Here is a 17,302-nt window from a genome sequence, read left to right as displayed (position 1 = left end):
GTTTGTTTGTTCATGCAGGAATCAGCATGAAAATCTTGTCTGGCTATAAAGTTATAACATTTAACAGTTGGAACCTAATGTGTTTTCCCTTTGAATTTATTCCAATTCAGTTTATCTGTATAGCACCAATTTAAAACAAATGCCATTTTAAGGCACTGTACAAAGAACAACCACAAAAAAAAAAAAAAAAAAAAAAAAAAAAAAAAAATATATATATATATATATATATATATATATATATATATATATATATATATATATATATATATATATATATATATATATATATATATATATATATATATATATATATATATATATATATATGTATATATATGTATATATATAGAAATAAAGTTGTGTTCATAAGTTTTCATACTATTCATCCATCCATTTTTTGTACACCCTTGTCCCTTAGTGGGGTCGGGATGGTTGCTAGTGCCTATCTCCAGCTAACATTCCGGGCGAGAGGCGGGTTAGTTTTCATACCCTGTGGGGTTTTTTTTTACGTTTTGGATTTTTTATCAGAGAATATGAATGATAAAACCTTTTTTTCTCTCTCATGGTTAGTGGTTGGGTGAAGCCATTTACTGTCAAACAACTGTGTTTACTCTTTTTAAATCATAAAGACTCAGAAAATACCAAACTGACCCAGATCAAAAGTTTACATACCCCCAGTTCATCATATGATGTTTCTGTTGTCAAATGGCCAATGGCTTCTGTTGTCAAATAAATAGTTTCACCCAACCACCAACAATGAGTTACAAAAATGGGTCTGTGTTATTTATATTCTTTTGACCTTACCAAAAAAATAAAACAAGAATTCTTATAGGGTATGTAAACCTATGACCACAGCTGTATCAAGGTAGCTTCAGTTGTCGGAAAGCATTAGTGACATCAGGCTGGAATGGTTTGAATATGTATTAAGGATGAATACTTGATATATTGGACACATGCAATACAGTGCATGAGGGAAAGAAGAGACAATCAGAAGGTTTATGGAGGGTGTGTTTGTGTGTGTGTGTGTGTGTGTGTGTGTGTGTGTGTGTGTGTGCGTGTGTGTGTGTGTGTGTGTGTGTGTGTGTGTGCGGGTGTGTGTGTGTGTAGGTGTGTGTGTGTGTGTGCGTGCGTGTGTGTGTGTGTGTGTGACAGGAAAAGATGCAGGCATAGAGTGTGATGAAAGTGGATTGTCTTGCTGTGAACACGTTTAATCACAGAACATTCAGCTTGCAATGAATGTTAGATTTTTGAATAACCAATAGTTCAGTCTTTTTCTGCACTATCACTGAGCGTTGTACAGTCTGCCCTCAGGGTGAACTAACTCAGACGGCCACTTCTAAGAAGATTGGCGGCCGTCTTCAGGGTTGTCAGCCATGGATCAGTGATGTAGTGTTGCCTTTCATTTGGAAGCTTCAGGGTGTAATACCCAGCCAAGTGTTTGCTTTAATGAGAAGCACATTATAAATGCTTAGTATAAGTTACCTGAGGGTAAAAAAGTCCTATGTAAGTTTGCCCTAATTACATCATCTTATATGGATCATTCTCGCTGCATAAGAGTAGACTGTTGATTCACTTAAAATGTGTTGCACATATACTGTTTTTCCAGGCTCTGCATGTAAAAATGAGAACATTTTAGAAATGGACCAATCACAATTTACTGACTGATTGCCGATCTCAGATTTGTGTGTACTATTATAGTAAAATGAAGGAACTGACATGGAAATAATCAAGTTCACATTGTAAACTGTTTGTCTCTACTATATTAATTAGCTGAATTGAATTAAAATTTAAACTGGTGTTATCATCTATGGCTGCATAGTGCCACAGGTGGCCTGGGTTTGAATCCCAGCCTGAGAGCTTTCTGCATGGAGTTTGTGTGTCTCTCCAGATTTTCTGTGGGTATGAGTGTGTGTCCATGGTTGTTTGTCCTGTGTGTCTCTGTGTAGCCCACCTCTGACCCTGCAAGGATAAATAAGAATAGACGATGGATGGATGGATGGATGGATGGATGGATGGATGGATGGATGGATGATGTAGTTATCATTAAATACAATGTGTATTTCTTAATTAATTTACAACTCTGATATTACTTAAAGCTTGGCAACATTTCTGAGTCAATTATTTCCCATAAAGAATTAAGATTGAAGGGCTAAAAGGATAAAAAAAGAAAACACTTTTATGTGTTCTGTTCAGCCTTTTTATCTGCTGAAAGTCCTGTTCTGTCTCCGTTTTTCACAGCCTTATTGAAATGTAGTCATAAAATAGTTTGACTTCCTTTTCAAAACCCACTGAAGATTGTTAAAATACTTCAAAAGCTGTTCATAGATGGTATAAAGTAGTATAAACTGTAAAGTGTTTTGACAGGTTAAAAATGTATATATGCCAATAAAAAAAAATTATATATAAAAAAATAAAAAAATAAAAATTCCCCTCTCACCCTCCGTGGGTGGTCTCTTTCATCCTCTGAGCTCGGGTCCTCTACCAGAGGCCTGGGAGCTTGAGGGTTCTGCGCAGTATCTTGGCTGTGCCTAGAACTGCACATTTCTGGACTGAGATGTCTGATGTTGTTCCTGGGATCTGTTTGAGCCACTGCTCCAGTTTGGGGGTGACTGCCCCGAGGGCCCCGATGACCACAGGCACCACTGTGGTCTTCACCTTCCAGGCCTTCTCCAGTTCCTCTCTGAGGCCCTGGTATTTCTCCAGTTTCTCATGCTCCTTTTTCCTGATGTTGTGGTCACTTGGTATTGCTACATCCACCACAACGGCTTTCCTCTGTTCTTTATCCACCACCACAATGTCCGGTTGGTTCGACATTACCATTTTGTCTCTCTGGATCTGGAAGTCCCACAGGATCTTAGCTCGGTCATTCTCCACCACCTTTGGGGGTGTCCCCCATTTTGACCTCGGGGCTTCCAGTCCATATTCTGCACAGATGTTCCTGTACACTATGCCCGCCACTTGGTTATGTCGTTCCATGTACACTTTCCCTGCCAGCATCTTGCACCCTGCTGTTATGTGCTGGACTGTCTCAGAGGCCTCCTTGCACAACCTACACCTTGGGTCTTGTCTGGTGTGGTAGATCTGAGCTTCTATTGCTCTGGTGTTTAGGGCCTGTTCCTGGGCGGCCAGGATGAGGGCCTCCGTGCTGTCCTTGAGTCCAGCTTTCTCCAGCCATTGGTAGGATTTCCTGATATCAGCCACTTCAGTTATTTGTCGGTGGTACATCCCATGTAGGGGCTTGTCTTCCCATGATGGTTCCTCCAGCACCTCGTCCTCTGTTCCCCATTGCCTGAGACATTCGCTGAGCACATCGTCCGTTGAGGCTTTGTCCTTGATGTATTTATGGATCTTAGATGTTTCATCCTGGACAGTGGCTCTCACACTCACTAGTCCTCTGCCTCCTTCCTTACGGCTCGTGTACAGTCTCAGGGTGCTGGATTTGGGGTGGAACCCTCCATGCATGGTTAGTAGCTTCCGAGTCTTAACATCCGTGGCCTTCATCTCTTCCATTGGCCAGCTAATTATTCCGGCAGGGTATCTGATTACTGGTAAGGCATAGCTGTTTATTGCACGGATCTTGTTCTTGCCATTGAGCTGGCTTCTCAGGACTTGCCTTATTCGTTGGAGGTATTTGGCTGTGGCTCCTTTCCTTGTGACCTCATCGAGGTTGCCATTTGCTTGTGGTATTCCCAGGTACTTGTAGCTGTGCTCTATGTCTGCTATCGTTCCCTCTGGGAGTGAAACCCCTTCTGTGCGGACGACCTTCTCTTTGTAACCATCCGGCCACACTTCTCTAGTCCGAATGACATCCCAATGTCAGTGCTGTAGATCCTGGTGGTGTGGATCAGTGAGTCGATGTCTCACTCGCTCTTGGCGTACAGCTTGATGTCATCCATGTAGAGGAGGTGACTGATTGTGGCCCCATTCTTAAGTCGGTATCCGTAGCCAGTCTTGTTGATGATTTGGCTGAGGGGGTTCAGGCCTATGCAGAACAGCAGTGGGGACAGAGCATCTCCTTGGTATATGCCACATTTGATGGACACTTGTGCAAGCGGTTTGCAGTTGGCTTCAAGGGTGGTTTTCCACAGCCCCATCGAGTTTGCAATGAAGGCTCTTAGAGTCCTATTGATGTTGTACATCTCTAAGCATTCAATGATCCAGGTGTGTGGCATTGAGTCATAGGCTTTCTTGTAATCAATCCAAGCGGTGCACAGGTTGGTGTGTCGGGTTTTGCAGTCTCGGGCGACTGTGTGGTCTACAAGGAGTTGGTGTTTGGCTCCTCTACTATTTATGCCGATGCCCTTCTGTGCCGTGCTCATGTATTTATCCATGTGTCCGCTTATCTTAGCCGCTATGATGCCTGACATGAGGCTGTCTCTCCATGTTGTAGAGAGACAGGTTATTGGCCGATAGTTGGATGGGAACCCTTGGACTGAACCCTTTGAGGGATCCTTCTGGATCAGGATTGTGCGCCCTTCAGTTAACCATTCAGGGTGAGTCCCATTCTGCCACAGTGATGGTTACCGGGGCTTGTTCAGGGAGGTTGCTTGTGTATCTCTTTAGGCGGCTGGCCAAGGCTTGGAGCCTTTGTTTGGCAGGTATGGGCATCTGGCTGTACTTCTTGGGTACTGATCTTTTCATTGCACCCCTTAGGAGCTCTGACAGCTGGCTCACTTCCCTCCTTGTTATCTTGATCTTAGCCTCTAACCGTCTTTTCCATGATGGATATTGGGTCTCATGGTTGCTCTTATAGCCGAGCATTTCAAGGGTTGTATATGAGTTGTATATCAGCTCATTGGTTTCTGTTATGGTGTTGGTAGGGATTGTTCTCAATCAATGATAGTTCGTTCATTACTGGGGCTGCATACCCAGTCTCGGGGTGGGGAGTAGTTAACTCCCCCCTGACCTTACCTTTGGGCTCCTCCCTTATGCCGTAGCATTTGTGTTGTACCTCGTCAATCTCAAGTTGTGATAGCAGTTGCCGTTTGCGGATGTTGGAGCACTGAGCTACTAGTTGTTTGGCAGTCATTGTAGACTGTGGGTGTCGAAGTAACCATTCCACCCTCAGTCTTTGCATGTAACCCCTCTGACTAGGGTTACTTGAGTAGTAGCATTCCAACAGATCCATGTTTTCGTCTCTCGCCCATTTCCGTCTTGTTCCAGTAGCCCATTTTTCATCAAGGTGCTCTGGTTCCCCAGCACCTGACGCAGACCTTGTTTGGCCGGGCGACGTCTGAGCCGGCATGTCATGCTTATCAGTGTCTCTCATTGTATGAGGTAGGCTATATAGCTCCAAGGGTCTTGCCTAGGGACCCACACTGCATAGCTCAATTGCACTGTTGTATATATATATATATATATATATATATATATATATATATATATATATATATATATATATATATATATATATATATATATATATATATCAATTCCAATCCAGAAATTGGTCAAGGCCTGGTCAAGTTGGTTTTCCCACTGACCCTTCAAGGTCTACAAGTTTGCCAGGGGTTTCTGTGACAAAAAGATTTGGGCAACATGAGGCTGAGAACAAAATGAAATGATTTTCAGCTGCAAAAGTGAGAACCGATTTTTAGTTTTATGAATTCTAGCTAACCATAGAACATGTTTATATAAGATGAAAAAACTAGTCTGAAATGTGAGCTCTGTAAATATGTTGTCTTAATTTTAATCATTGGCAACACTTTGCTCTACAGAAATTTATACCACTATAGGGTTTATTAAAAAGAACTAAAAATTAGTCAAGATTGGTTTGGTTTGGTTCTAAGCACCTCTCACATCTCTTTGCTTCTTTTCAAACACCTTTCTGATATGAAACTACCTTTGAGTTTTTTCCAGAGCAGATAGTGTTGTCAGGTATCGCTTAGCATGCTGGGTTCAATGACAGAAAAAAAAATCGAGTTTTTGACTTTTCAACTGTTCAACGGTTGTTCCACCTAGGGCTATTACAGCTAAAAATTTAATTTTTGGCAACCAGCTAATTTCTCTGTACATATAGAGAAATAATGTAATCTTGGAATGAGACCTGTATTTTGATGATTGTTTTGTGATGACAGCCAGTGATATTTTTTCTGATAAACATCTTCAGAGGTAACGGAGATGTTCCAGGAAGCATGTGCCTCCGCTCTCCACCCTCTTGCCCTCACGCTGCGAGTCCTTTTGCTGAACTTTGAGGTGTTTTTCACCACCAAACCTGAGGTGTAAGTAATAGCCTGCACTGGATAAACTGGATAAATATCATCCCTCTTTTACACACACATGCACACACACCTCTCCTGTTCCAGGAGAGGTGTGTGTCTACCTGTGCTCGTTTTACTGGAACCCCCCTTCCTCCCTCTCCCTCAGGGTCTCCAGTGTCCTCTCCACTTTCCACGGCAGTGATAAGATGTCGACACGATTAAGAGCGAAAGCTAATCCACCACCAACCTCCTCCCCAAACACACATGCACACACACACCACCATGGCTGTGCTGAATGTTTAAGCAACCCAAAACAGCGTGGCCCCGGCCTCAGAGCCGGCTCCGGAGCGGCAGGCCGCCAGCTGATGTCAGGAGCAGAGAGAGGGCGAGAAAGAGGAGGAGGCCAGGTGGACAAGGAGTTGGATTGTAACTGAATAATTAATGGGCCGCACTTTCGTTTTTTAATCTGTAAATGAGAAGGCCTAAGATAGCAGCGCCGCAGCTCTGTTATCCAATCCCCCGCCCATTAAGATAACAAGATGTTGGATAATGATCTCGGTAAAGGTGCAGTTTATCAGTCCAGAGGGAAGTGGCCTCGTTTCCCAGGTGGCTGTGGCTGTGTCCGCTACTTCAGGTGTTTGTATTGCTAAACAGTGTTAATAAAGAGATCCATATGGAGAGGGTCACCTGCCACAGGGTCTGGGCCTTTTACCTGGTGGTTGCTGTTCTGGAGCTACAGCAGCAAGCTTAAGACGTAATTTACCATTAATCTGGGCTGGTTGGCATTTCAGATTTAACATTTGTTCTTTGTGGTTGCATTTAGGCTATGTGCATTCACCCATCAGTCATCAATGAATGTAGACCTGTTTGCATGACATCTAACATCATGGAGGTCCTGGAGAACCCCTGCTGGCCCACCTGAGTAAGCAGACAAGTACAGATCAGAACCCCCCACAGTTTTCTTATCATCATGTTTTTGATTTCTTCAGAGCATTTAACACAATTCATCCTGATCTGCTCTGTGAGAAACTCCAGAAGTCACAGGAGGAGGCCTCAACAATCACCTGGATCTATGACCACCTCACTAACAGACCACAGTTTGAGACTGAAGGACTGAGTGTCTAACTGCTACAGATCTTCTGTAACTCTGTTGTTGAGAGAGCCATCTCTTCTGCAGTCATCTGAACCAGGGAGCTTATAACAACCTGATATAGAAGGCTGGTTCTGTTCCGGTTCTGTTCTGGTTCTGATCTGGTTCTGTTCTGGTTCTGTTCTGGTTCTGATCTGGTTATGTTCTGGTTCTGATCTGGTTCTGATCTGGTTCTGTTCTGGTTCTGTTCTGGTTCTGATCTGGTTCTGTTCTGGTTCTGTTCTGGTTCTGATCTGGTTCTGTTCTGGTTCTGATCTGGTTCTGTTCTGGTTCTGTTCTGGTTCTGTTCTGGTTCTGATCTGGTTCTGATCTGGTTCTGTTCTGGTTTTGTTCTGGTGATGACTGTGGATCCTCTAGAGATGATGATGCAAAGAAGGATTCTTCATAAAATTAAGAAAGTGATGGGCAACTCTGACCATCCTCCTCATGAGACTGTCTTGGAAAACAGAGTGTCTTCAGTCAGAGGCTTCTTCAGATTCACTTTAATGCAGACTGCTACAGGAGATCTTTTCTACCAACGCCCATCACTATTTGCAATAACCTTTTGAAGAATTTTAATGAACATTTAATTTCCGTCAGATCAATAGTATTTTTTATTTTTTTGCCTCTATAGTTGACATTTTTGAGTCCGTTGCTCTAGTTGATGTACAACTTTTATTTAATGTTCATTTCCTCTATTATAGGTTATTCTCATTCTGTTTGCCTTCATTTGAGTCTTATTTTCTATTCTCTCTCTTTTTGTCTAAAATATATTCATCATCCAAAGTCTTCAATAAACTCCAGCATAGGACTGGATAATATGGGTGACAAACTTATCACCATATAAGCATTTCATGTCAGTCTATATCAATAATTCTTGATATCGATAAATATTGATTAGTTTTTTGATTAGGTGGTAGAGAAACATAAACACCTCTGCTAATAGTACTTCAGATAGTATTAACTATCTGAAATACTGCCAAGCTGGTAACATGACCACTCATGTTTTATCCACAGTTACTCCAAACCACTTTTTTTATTTTGAAGCTGTCATGAGGCGCTGTGGCGAAACCTGAAACTACTGCTGCGCAAGATACTCAACAAGTTGTTGCTAGGTAACCACAAGATATTCAACAGGTTGTTGCTAGGCAACCAAAGAGTGAGGGAGTTAGTTGATGCCACCGAGTGTGGCCGACAGGGTTGAGTGGCTAAAGCCTTTCATTTGCCAACATCCTCCAGAATGCTGTGTGCTTCTTGATCAGAGTTCAATGAATAATCTATTGAAAGTTCTATCAGATGTAATGTTTATTGATATTAACCACAAGTTTATTGCTGCATGTATTGTTATTGACTTATTGTCCAGCCCTACTCCAGCACATAGAAAACTGTGCTGCTCACCTGCTCACACACACTTGCTCCTGTGACCACATCACCCTGGATCTCCAGAAGCTCCTTTGGGTCCCTGTCTCTCAGCATATCCTCCTTCTTACCTACAGAGCCCTCCATAACCAGTCCCCATGCTACCTCACCAACCTGCTCCACCATTACACTCCTTCCCTCTGATGATAACTTCCTGTTTCAGCACTCAGACCCCAGCGTTGTCCCTGGGGTGACAGAGTTTTCTCCATGACAGCCTCTGGAAGTCTCTCCCTAAACACATGCATGACTGTACAAACCTATCAACATTCAAATCACATCTTGAAACACACCTATTCTGAACAGCTTTTAATGTATGGTTAATGTCTTGCTTTATGCTTGTCTTGTATTTTTTTTAATATAGGCATTAGATGTTTTCGTGTTAGTGTTCTGTTTGTAGTTTTGTTTTATTCCTGTAGCGTGATCTTAAGGGATTTTTTTTAGTAAATGCTATACAAATAAAATGTATTGTTATTACTATTATATCCTCTATGTGGCAAGAAGGATACATAGCAACTAGATCCTGGTAACATGACAATATGTGAAATGAGAAACTGTTGATTTGAACTGATTTCCTGTAGCAGCTGATACTTTTAGAAGTCCCTGAATGATAAGTTGTGAGTAGTGAGAGCACAGCCATATTGTCAGTGGAGTAAGCAATGCCAGCGTCTCTGCTCTCCTTTACTTCCCTGTGTATGAAGTGGATTCATCCTCAGCATGTCCCTCTGATCCTGTCATTTATGTAGCGCTGCAGCTGCCTCCCAAATCCCCCACTGCACTTTACTGAGGTAAACACCTTTGTACAACACAGAGCTCAAGGGTGTTTTTTGTTTGCACATTTATAAGCCTCCAACGAGTAAACCCAAAGGATGCATGCTGGTAAATATCAGAGCAGTCTGCTGTCTTAGTTCAGCGCTCGTGTCATCTGTCCGCTGGAGGGAACGACGAGACTGCAGGTCAACAAAAGAGGAGGAGCAGAAGAGAAAGAAACAAGAAAAGGATAAATGAAAAGACCATAAAGGAGACACGGTGGTTGTGGATGATTGTGTGTCTCTGATGATTGGCAATATACTAATGAGGGAATGACAATATAACGTGATGTAAAGCTCAAAACGTCACATGGTCATCCCCCACTGTTTAAAGTCAGCACAGGCTTTCAGCCTTTAAGCCTTTTTAAGAGATTTTAAATGATAATAGAGTATTTTGCTGTGATATCATTTATCATTCAGTTCTAATATTCTCGCTCTTGAGATGTAAAGATAAGTTAAAATAGGCTCTATAAGGACATTCTACAACATGAATAACTGATAACACTGAAGAGGTTTGTAGAGTTGTTTCTGCTCTGGTTGGAGTTCAGTCTTACCGTCTGTAACAGAGGCAACAATCTTTGTGATTGTGGCAATGAAATAAAAGCTGTAGCTGTCACTCTGGATTTTGTAATGAACTTTATGGGTATCCAAAACTGTTTGTTAAAAAAGTAGTTATTACTATTTTATGGTCTTTAGATTTCCAGTCAGGATTTATTCTTGCTTAGTTGTGGTTCCAAACAGTAAAACCTGGACCTCATACTGTCAGTAAATCTTTTTGTCTTGAATACTTCAGGCTCACACACAGAGAATTAGTCTTAGAACTGATTCTTTTTCAGTAGCACAACAGAGCAGATCCTCAGTCCGACCCCTTCGCCTTCAACACTGTTAGCACTTATCCTACACACGGAGATTTCCAAGGCTAAGTGACCTGCATCCTCTCAGCTTTGAATGACATAAGTACCAGAGTAGCCTTGGTTCCTCCAGCCGACCTGAACACACTTCTATAGCAGCTGATGGGAATGCAGGATGCCTCTATTCATCCATCAGAGCTCACAGGGAGTTTCTACCAACACACTCAGCCTGCATCTCCCAAGATAAAGACCTCTATTAAAAAATGAGTAATATCAGCTGATGGTGGGGTGGAGTTGTGGGAGTGTGGGGGAGTTTGACCTCGGTTTGGTCATATGCCACAGCGGGACACAAAAGGCTGCATTTGACTAGCGCCTCTGTTGCTGGGAGGTTGGTGTCACAGTTGACGGATGCTTTAGGCCGATGGAAGATGGGCTTCAGAGTCAGCCATCTCAGTCTTGTGATCTAATCTGTTACCCATCATGCCATCCTGGCTCACTAATGAAAAGGCAAGGTCCTATCCATCACAGACAGCTATGGTAAATGGAATTTTAACCCTCCCATGGCCTTATAGGTGTGAACTCCTCTGAACATGTGCAAAAAGGCCTGAATGATGGACGATGATTTCAGAAGAACTCACAGCAATGGCAAATGAATACAAAGTGAGGAACAACAATCTGCCAAGGCTCAGCTTCATGTGTGAGGTCTTGGCAGTAAATGATCACGTGTTGTGCCTCTGTTTATGAGACGCAGCAATTTTAACTACAATGTCTTCATTAGTGATCTTCAGCAACATGCTAAGGATGAGACTCAAGGGCTGACGTCTGGATATGTGATTTATCTGTCAGGGTTAGCCTGACTAACCCTGATAGAATGATTGTTTTTCAATAGAAACGTCAGGATTCATTCAGGATAATGCAGCAGCTCCTTTCAGTTTGCTTAGTGACTAATATGTTGTTATACATCAGCCTGAAATTACAAAGTGTATTACTGTCATCACATGTCATGTCTACCTCACTCTGCCTTCTTTTATAGTAGCTGAAAAATGTACATTTGAAGCCAGAAGTTTACATACACCATGTACAAAAACACAGTCACCTTTTTCACCTTTTGTTTCTTGAGTATTTCAAGACGATGTTCTTTACAAATGATGCCATCTATTTTATGAAGTGCACCAGTCCCTCATGCACAAGTCGCCCCACATGATGCTGCCACACTTCACAGTTCAGTTTGCATGGTAAAACAAATCCACATTTTGGACCAAAACACATTAACCTCTGGGACACCAAACATGGGTATTATGATAGCTGGATATTCCCATCATGTCTCAACTTGCACATAATAGTCTGAACAGATGAACATGGCATTCCACAGGATGAACCAGACTGGAGCAACTCAACAAATTCATTCGTGATTTCTGCTGACTTTCCCCACAAAACACTGTGTTCCAGGTGTGGCGTGCTTCAGTCATGTGAGACTAGATAGATATTGCTGCTATGAGATTCTTACAGAGTGATAACCTGAAGGAACGGTATGACAGAAAATTGGTGTGTGTTTTTTTTTAATCTGTTTTGAAAACCATGGTATATACTGATGTCCGTATCAGTGGTGAAGGTATGGCTCCTAAAGGAGAGTGTGTGCAGAAAAGGAACCCTGAGCTTAGACCTGTCACAGGATGTGATGCAACATTAAACAGCTTGACTTTTTACTGCTGTTAGAAAGAGACCTGTCATGTGTAACACATGTCCAAGTTTGCTTTTGAGTAAAAGCTGTTTGATGTGGTGGTCCCACTTACTTTGGTCCACATTTTGGACCAAAACACATTAACCTCTGGGACACCAAACATGGGTATTATGATAGCTGGATATTCCCATCATGGGAATATCCATGATGGGAAGTAAACCAGAAGGTTTAAAGTAAACCGGAAGGTTTACTTTAAAATTAAAGCAAACATGATTAATTAACAAATTAACAAATGCTTGGTACTTTTCAAAAATATTTCACTTTCTCTCAATGATGACGACTGTGGTAACCCCTTAGCTAGGTCTGAACTCCTGAGGCAAAGTTACAAAATCTGTTAAGAGTCCTATAAACACAAGCTCTGCTCTATTGCATGGATTTCTTATCTAAGCCACCAATAATTCTTAACTAATGTTCAATTAAGATCTTTTACTTCTCTGCAGTTTCACTGAATTACAATGAAAGCATTCATTTGGAAGGCGAGAAGCTTTGGTCTTTAAGAACTCAATGTCACCTTGTCAAGTTCAGAAGTGGTGCGTCCCAGCGCAGCTAAACCAAAGTCCTTGGTTAATCTCCCAAACAGCGCCAGCAGCCTCTCTGTTTGATACTCCAAGGTTCTTCCTCTCTGTTCCCACCAGCACTCTGTGTCTGAGCTTAAATCCAACATTAGAGGCTCTGCAGAGCTCCCAGCAGGCATGTGCTGACTCTCTGAGCAACAATGGCAGCAAAAGACAAAACAGGCGGCACATGGTTTTCCAGACTGCTGTGACATTATGTGCATTGGCAGGAGAATACTTTGTTATTGCGAAAAATTATGAATAAAAACAGGCATCTTTGAAAGATTAAAAGAGCAATGATGTTCAGAGGGGCTACTTCACATGAAACTCCTTGGTGTGTTTCCTCAGGGCTTTTTCCGTCGAAGCATTCAGAAGAATATGGTGTACACGTGTCACCGGGACAAGAACTGCATCATCAACAAAGTGACAAGGAACCGCTGCCAGTACTGTCGCCTGCAGAAGTGCTTCGCTGTGGGAATGTCCAAAGAGTGTAAGTCTATAACCCAGCTGACTTTATGACACAATGTTTTTTAAAGGTTTTTGACTTCTGAAAATTCCAGCACTCATTGTATGATGGTGTATATTTATGAAAAATAGCTTTGACTAGTTTATATCACAAATATTACTTGGAAGCAAAATTGAACCTTAAATATGATGGAAAATGGGAAGAGGAGCTGTCGTGTGGAACCAGTATGTGATTTGATTATATATTATACCTGGCCCAAATTATGAACGCCCTTGGGTGTATGTGTGGACTAAAAAATGTTGCTAAAAAAAACAAAAAATCCCATTTCATGTTCAGCTTCCTGGCAGACACCGGAAGGTTTTAGATTAAACCTTTGCTGGTATTTGGAATTATTCATCATTTCATCTGCCTTGACAAAACCTCCAGGTCCATATGAAGAAAAACAGCCTCAGACAGAGGTGGCTGGAATAGCAAGGAATTGTGCCCTAGTAAGAGTAGCAGACCTTCAGCATATTTTTACTCAAGTACAGTAAAAATTGACAGGAAAGAACAAAGTACTGCGTAAAAAGATCACTAAAATACTGAACAATTACTCAGATTATACTTGGCTTAGAAACAATGATGATAATTTGTGGAGTATTTTTAAGCAAGAAAAAAAAAAACAATACAAAGAGTATTGTGCTGGTGTAAGTCACTCGCTATAACGGCTAACAGGCTATGTCCTACCCAGTAATATATATCAGTGAAGTCAAGTATGGCAACATAAAAACTAATACAATGTCGCTTGTGGTGAAACATGAAATATGGTGATGGCAGAGTTTATATTGCATAAAGATAAATATATATATATATATATTAGGGATGTGCCGATCAGGTTTTTTCCTCCCGATACTGATACCGATCACCCATGAGGGCCGATACACCGATACCGATCACCGATACCGATCACATAATTATTATTATTTTTTTTTAATCATAAACACTACCGGTTACATTATGTGGAAAAAGGAACCATGAATTCACCTTAATTTAGACAAAAACTTGTTTTTAATAACTTTTTCCAAGAAGAAAACTAAACAAAACAGGCATAAATTGTACTGCTATTGATAATACTATCTTTAACAGACCTGCGACAGACTGGCGACCTGTCCAGGGTGTACCCCGCCTCTCGCCCGGAACGTGAGCTGGAGATAGGCACCAGCACCCCTCCCGACCCCACTGAGGGACAAGGGTGAAGGAAAATGGATGGATGGATGGATGGATGGATGGATCTTTAACAGACTGATAACATATGAAGGCTCTGAAGAGGCTAAATAATACAAAGAGCCAAAATAAAACTTCTCAACATTGCCAAAAAGTTCAAGTATAAAACTTAACATTCAAAGGCAAAAACAGGATCCATTACAATAAACAATCCAGACTTACTGAATGAAAACTTCCTGATAGCATGGCGGCTAGCTGATTATTGCTAGCTCTGATTGGCTGTTTCTGACTGAGCGGAGTAATTATGCAGATCAGGGAGGAGATCGATTATTTTTTTAGAGATTATCTGTCTCATGTTAGGACAGCGAAAGTTTTAATACGTATGTAAAATGTATTTTTTTAAGTTAGATGCTGCAGCTTTAAGCAGGTTCGGTGTGAGAGTCACTACCAGGTGGAGCAGAAGCGAAGCTCCGTCTGTGAAATATTACTACCTGTAGCGTAGCAGCGGTTCAACAGGAGAGCAGAACCAGCGTCTTACATCGCAGCTCGAAGACTTAAATAATTTTGTGGGTTATTTGTTTAGCTTTCTGACCGTCATGCTAATCCGGGTGAGGGTTTGTAGCTGTGCGCTGCTTTACCTGCTATCTGATCCTCCATATGTCTTTTTTACTGCAGTGTGAGCCTCGATGTAGCCAAACTCCGTCAAGTATGGCTTTGTTTTTATGTCGTATTAGCTTCGTTGTGTTGATGCATTTTGACTGCTTCAATTTTCCCCACAACACGCAAACTTCCCCATTCACTCAGTGCGTTATAGTTCCACATCGCTTAGGATTTGTTGTTGCGCGTTTGCGCAGTGTGAAGGAAAGAGGAGACCAGCTGCACAAGCAGGCTGCGAAATGAGAAGCAGGTGATCGGTATCGGTAAAAGAGCCAATGATCGCCGATCACCGATCATGCACTTTTTCACGAAAATCGGCCCGATTATGATCGGTGACCGATCGATCGGCACACCTCTAATATATATATATATATATATATATATATATATATACATATATATATAATTTTCCCTCAGCTTGTGTTTGTCTATCTCACAAAATCCCAGTGAAATACTGTACATTAAAATTTTTGAGACTAATGTGACAAAACATGTGGCTAAATGCAAATTATTTTATGCACATGCACCGTTAATGGAAGTAGGACAAGTAGATTTATATGAATGATAATGTATCACTCATGCTGGTTTTGATGACATCCAGAATCTTTATGGGACAGCCTTTAGATCTGGCTGAAGCTTTCCGTTTGCTAGTGTGGTCTGAGATCTGCACACCAACAGTTTCTGGAGACATTAAACAGTATAAATACTGGGATGAATTCTGGTTTAATTTGATTTGGCTGACTCCAGTTGTGGGGTCCTGGTGTTGCTCAGACTGCCACACATTGAAGGCTGACTGAAAACAGCCACTGTGGATGTTTTTCTGAAGCTGACAATTAAAAATGTCTGCTGTGAAAAAGCAGCTAAAGATGTGTCCTCATGCATTAGAATGATGGGATGTTTCCCGCTGGATGGAAATAGACTCGGTACTGTTTAAAACACAAACACACACACAGATAAATGTGCTTCTACTTATATACTGAGGAAAGAGAACAGGGTAATAAATGAGAATGAAGTGCAAAATGTTACGTAGCTTTTCATAGCAATGAAACAACACATACAGTACACTTCAAATTATGTTCTATTTTTGAAGGTGGTGGCCTAGATTGGTTCTCTGGTTCTCCATCATCCTGTCTTTTTGCACTGCGGTGACTGTATCAGATGAAATATCGAACAGTGAATGTGAGTGGATTACCAGCAGTATCAGTGCATCGCTATCAGTCTTACAGGTTCTGACTCCTGCAGGACTTCCACTCCAGCAGCAACACTCATGTTTCATTCAGTTCTGTTTTCATTCTGTCTGGTATTTCAACCAGCCTGGAGGAATTGCATCAGCCACAGAGGATTGTTGGACATCGTGTTGGTTTCAGCTGAGAAAGTCAGACCCAGTGGACCAACGATGAACTTGTTCCACCGTTTCTCAGTCCTGAACCTGTGCATATGTTAACTTGCAACAAAGCAAAGAGCTATATTTACAATGCAGCACAAACATGCTAGTCATTTGAACAACATCTTATATTTGTGCTTTATCTTGCAGTTGTCCTGGCACATAACTAAAGGTGACCTTTGGCTCCAAGATTGGCAGACACATCATGGGTTGAGTGAATAAGTAAAGTAAACTTTATGTGTCAGGTTCAAGGTCACTCTGTGATCTGTATCAAAGGCAAATTGGAGTGAATTTATAATGAGCTGCTGTAGGTACACTAACTACTCAAAGTGTTTTATATGGGACAGACATTCAGGGGTGCTCACAACACACACACATTCATACACACATACATTAGAGGTGTGTGATGCTGCATATTTTGGTATCTATCTGACGCCAAGTCAATACAGAGCCTGTATCGCTGATACCAATACTGATACAGATACTTTCTCCTTAGACTTCAGGTCTGTAGGTTTTGTTGTGAATTATTTTTGTTCAAAACTTGAACAGAATTTGGACAAAGTTTAAAGCTCTCTACAAAATATTTTAATAATAACATATTAATATGGTTTGCATTTTTCTAAATAGAGTGCAAGTTGAGAAACTATGACACAAAAATAAAACATTTCAAAAAGGAACCTTAAGCTAAAGTATTGATCATACATGCTAGTACTGATCTGATACTAACTTGGAATCAATATTATCAATATTTTAGATCACTCTACTATTCACAAACCCCATGCTAACCAAATGATAGCATGAGTTTCACTGCCATGCTAATATTTGATAGCAGGAAGCTGGAATAAAACTCACAACCTTGCAATTCCTTTTTAACAACAGTAATAAAGTTGCT

The 17,302-nt window shown here is 41.3% G+C and overlaps 1 protein-coding gene across 1 annotated transcript in view; it reads left to right on the top strand.

Moving 5' to 3' along the window:
• The window catches only part of LOC106933716 (retinoic acid receptor beta), an 86,907-nt gene that overhangs the window by 33,268 nt on the left and 36,337 nt on the right, over nucleotides 1–17,302 (top strand). The window contains exon 3 of the mRNA XM_088010059.1: nucleotides 13,049–13,190. Coding sequence (XP_087866185.1) covers nucleotides 13,049–13,190 — 142 coding nt within the window. The remainder of the gene's footprint in view (nucleotides 1–13,048; nucleotides 13,191–17,302) is intronic.

The sequence above is a fragment of the Poecilia mexicana genome, unplaced genomic scaffold, assembly GCF_051168715.1.
Source record: "Poecilia mexicana isolate PSO_F unplaced genomic scaffold, ASM5116871v1 scaffold_11, whole genome shotgun sequence".
Taxonomy (NCBI): Eukaryota; Metazoa; Chordata; class Actinopteri; order Cyprinodontiformes; family Poeciliidae; genus Poecilia; species Poecilia mexicana.
This window is presented reverse-complemented; position numbering and strand designations above follow the sequence as displayed.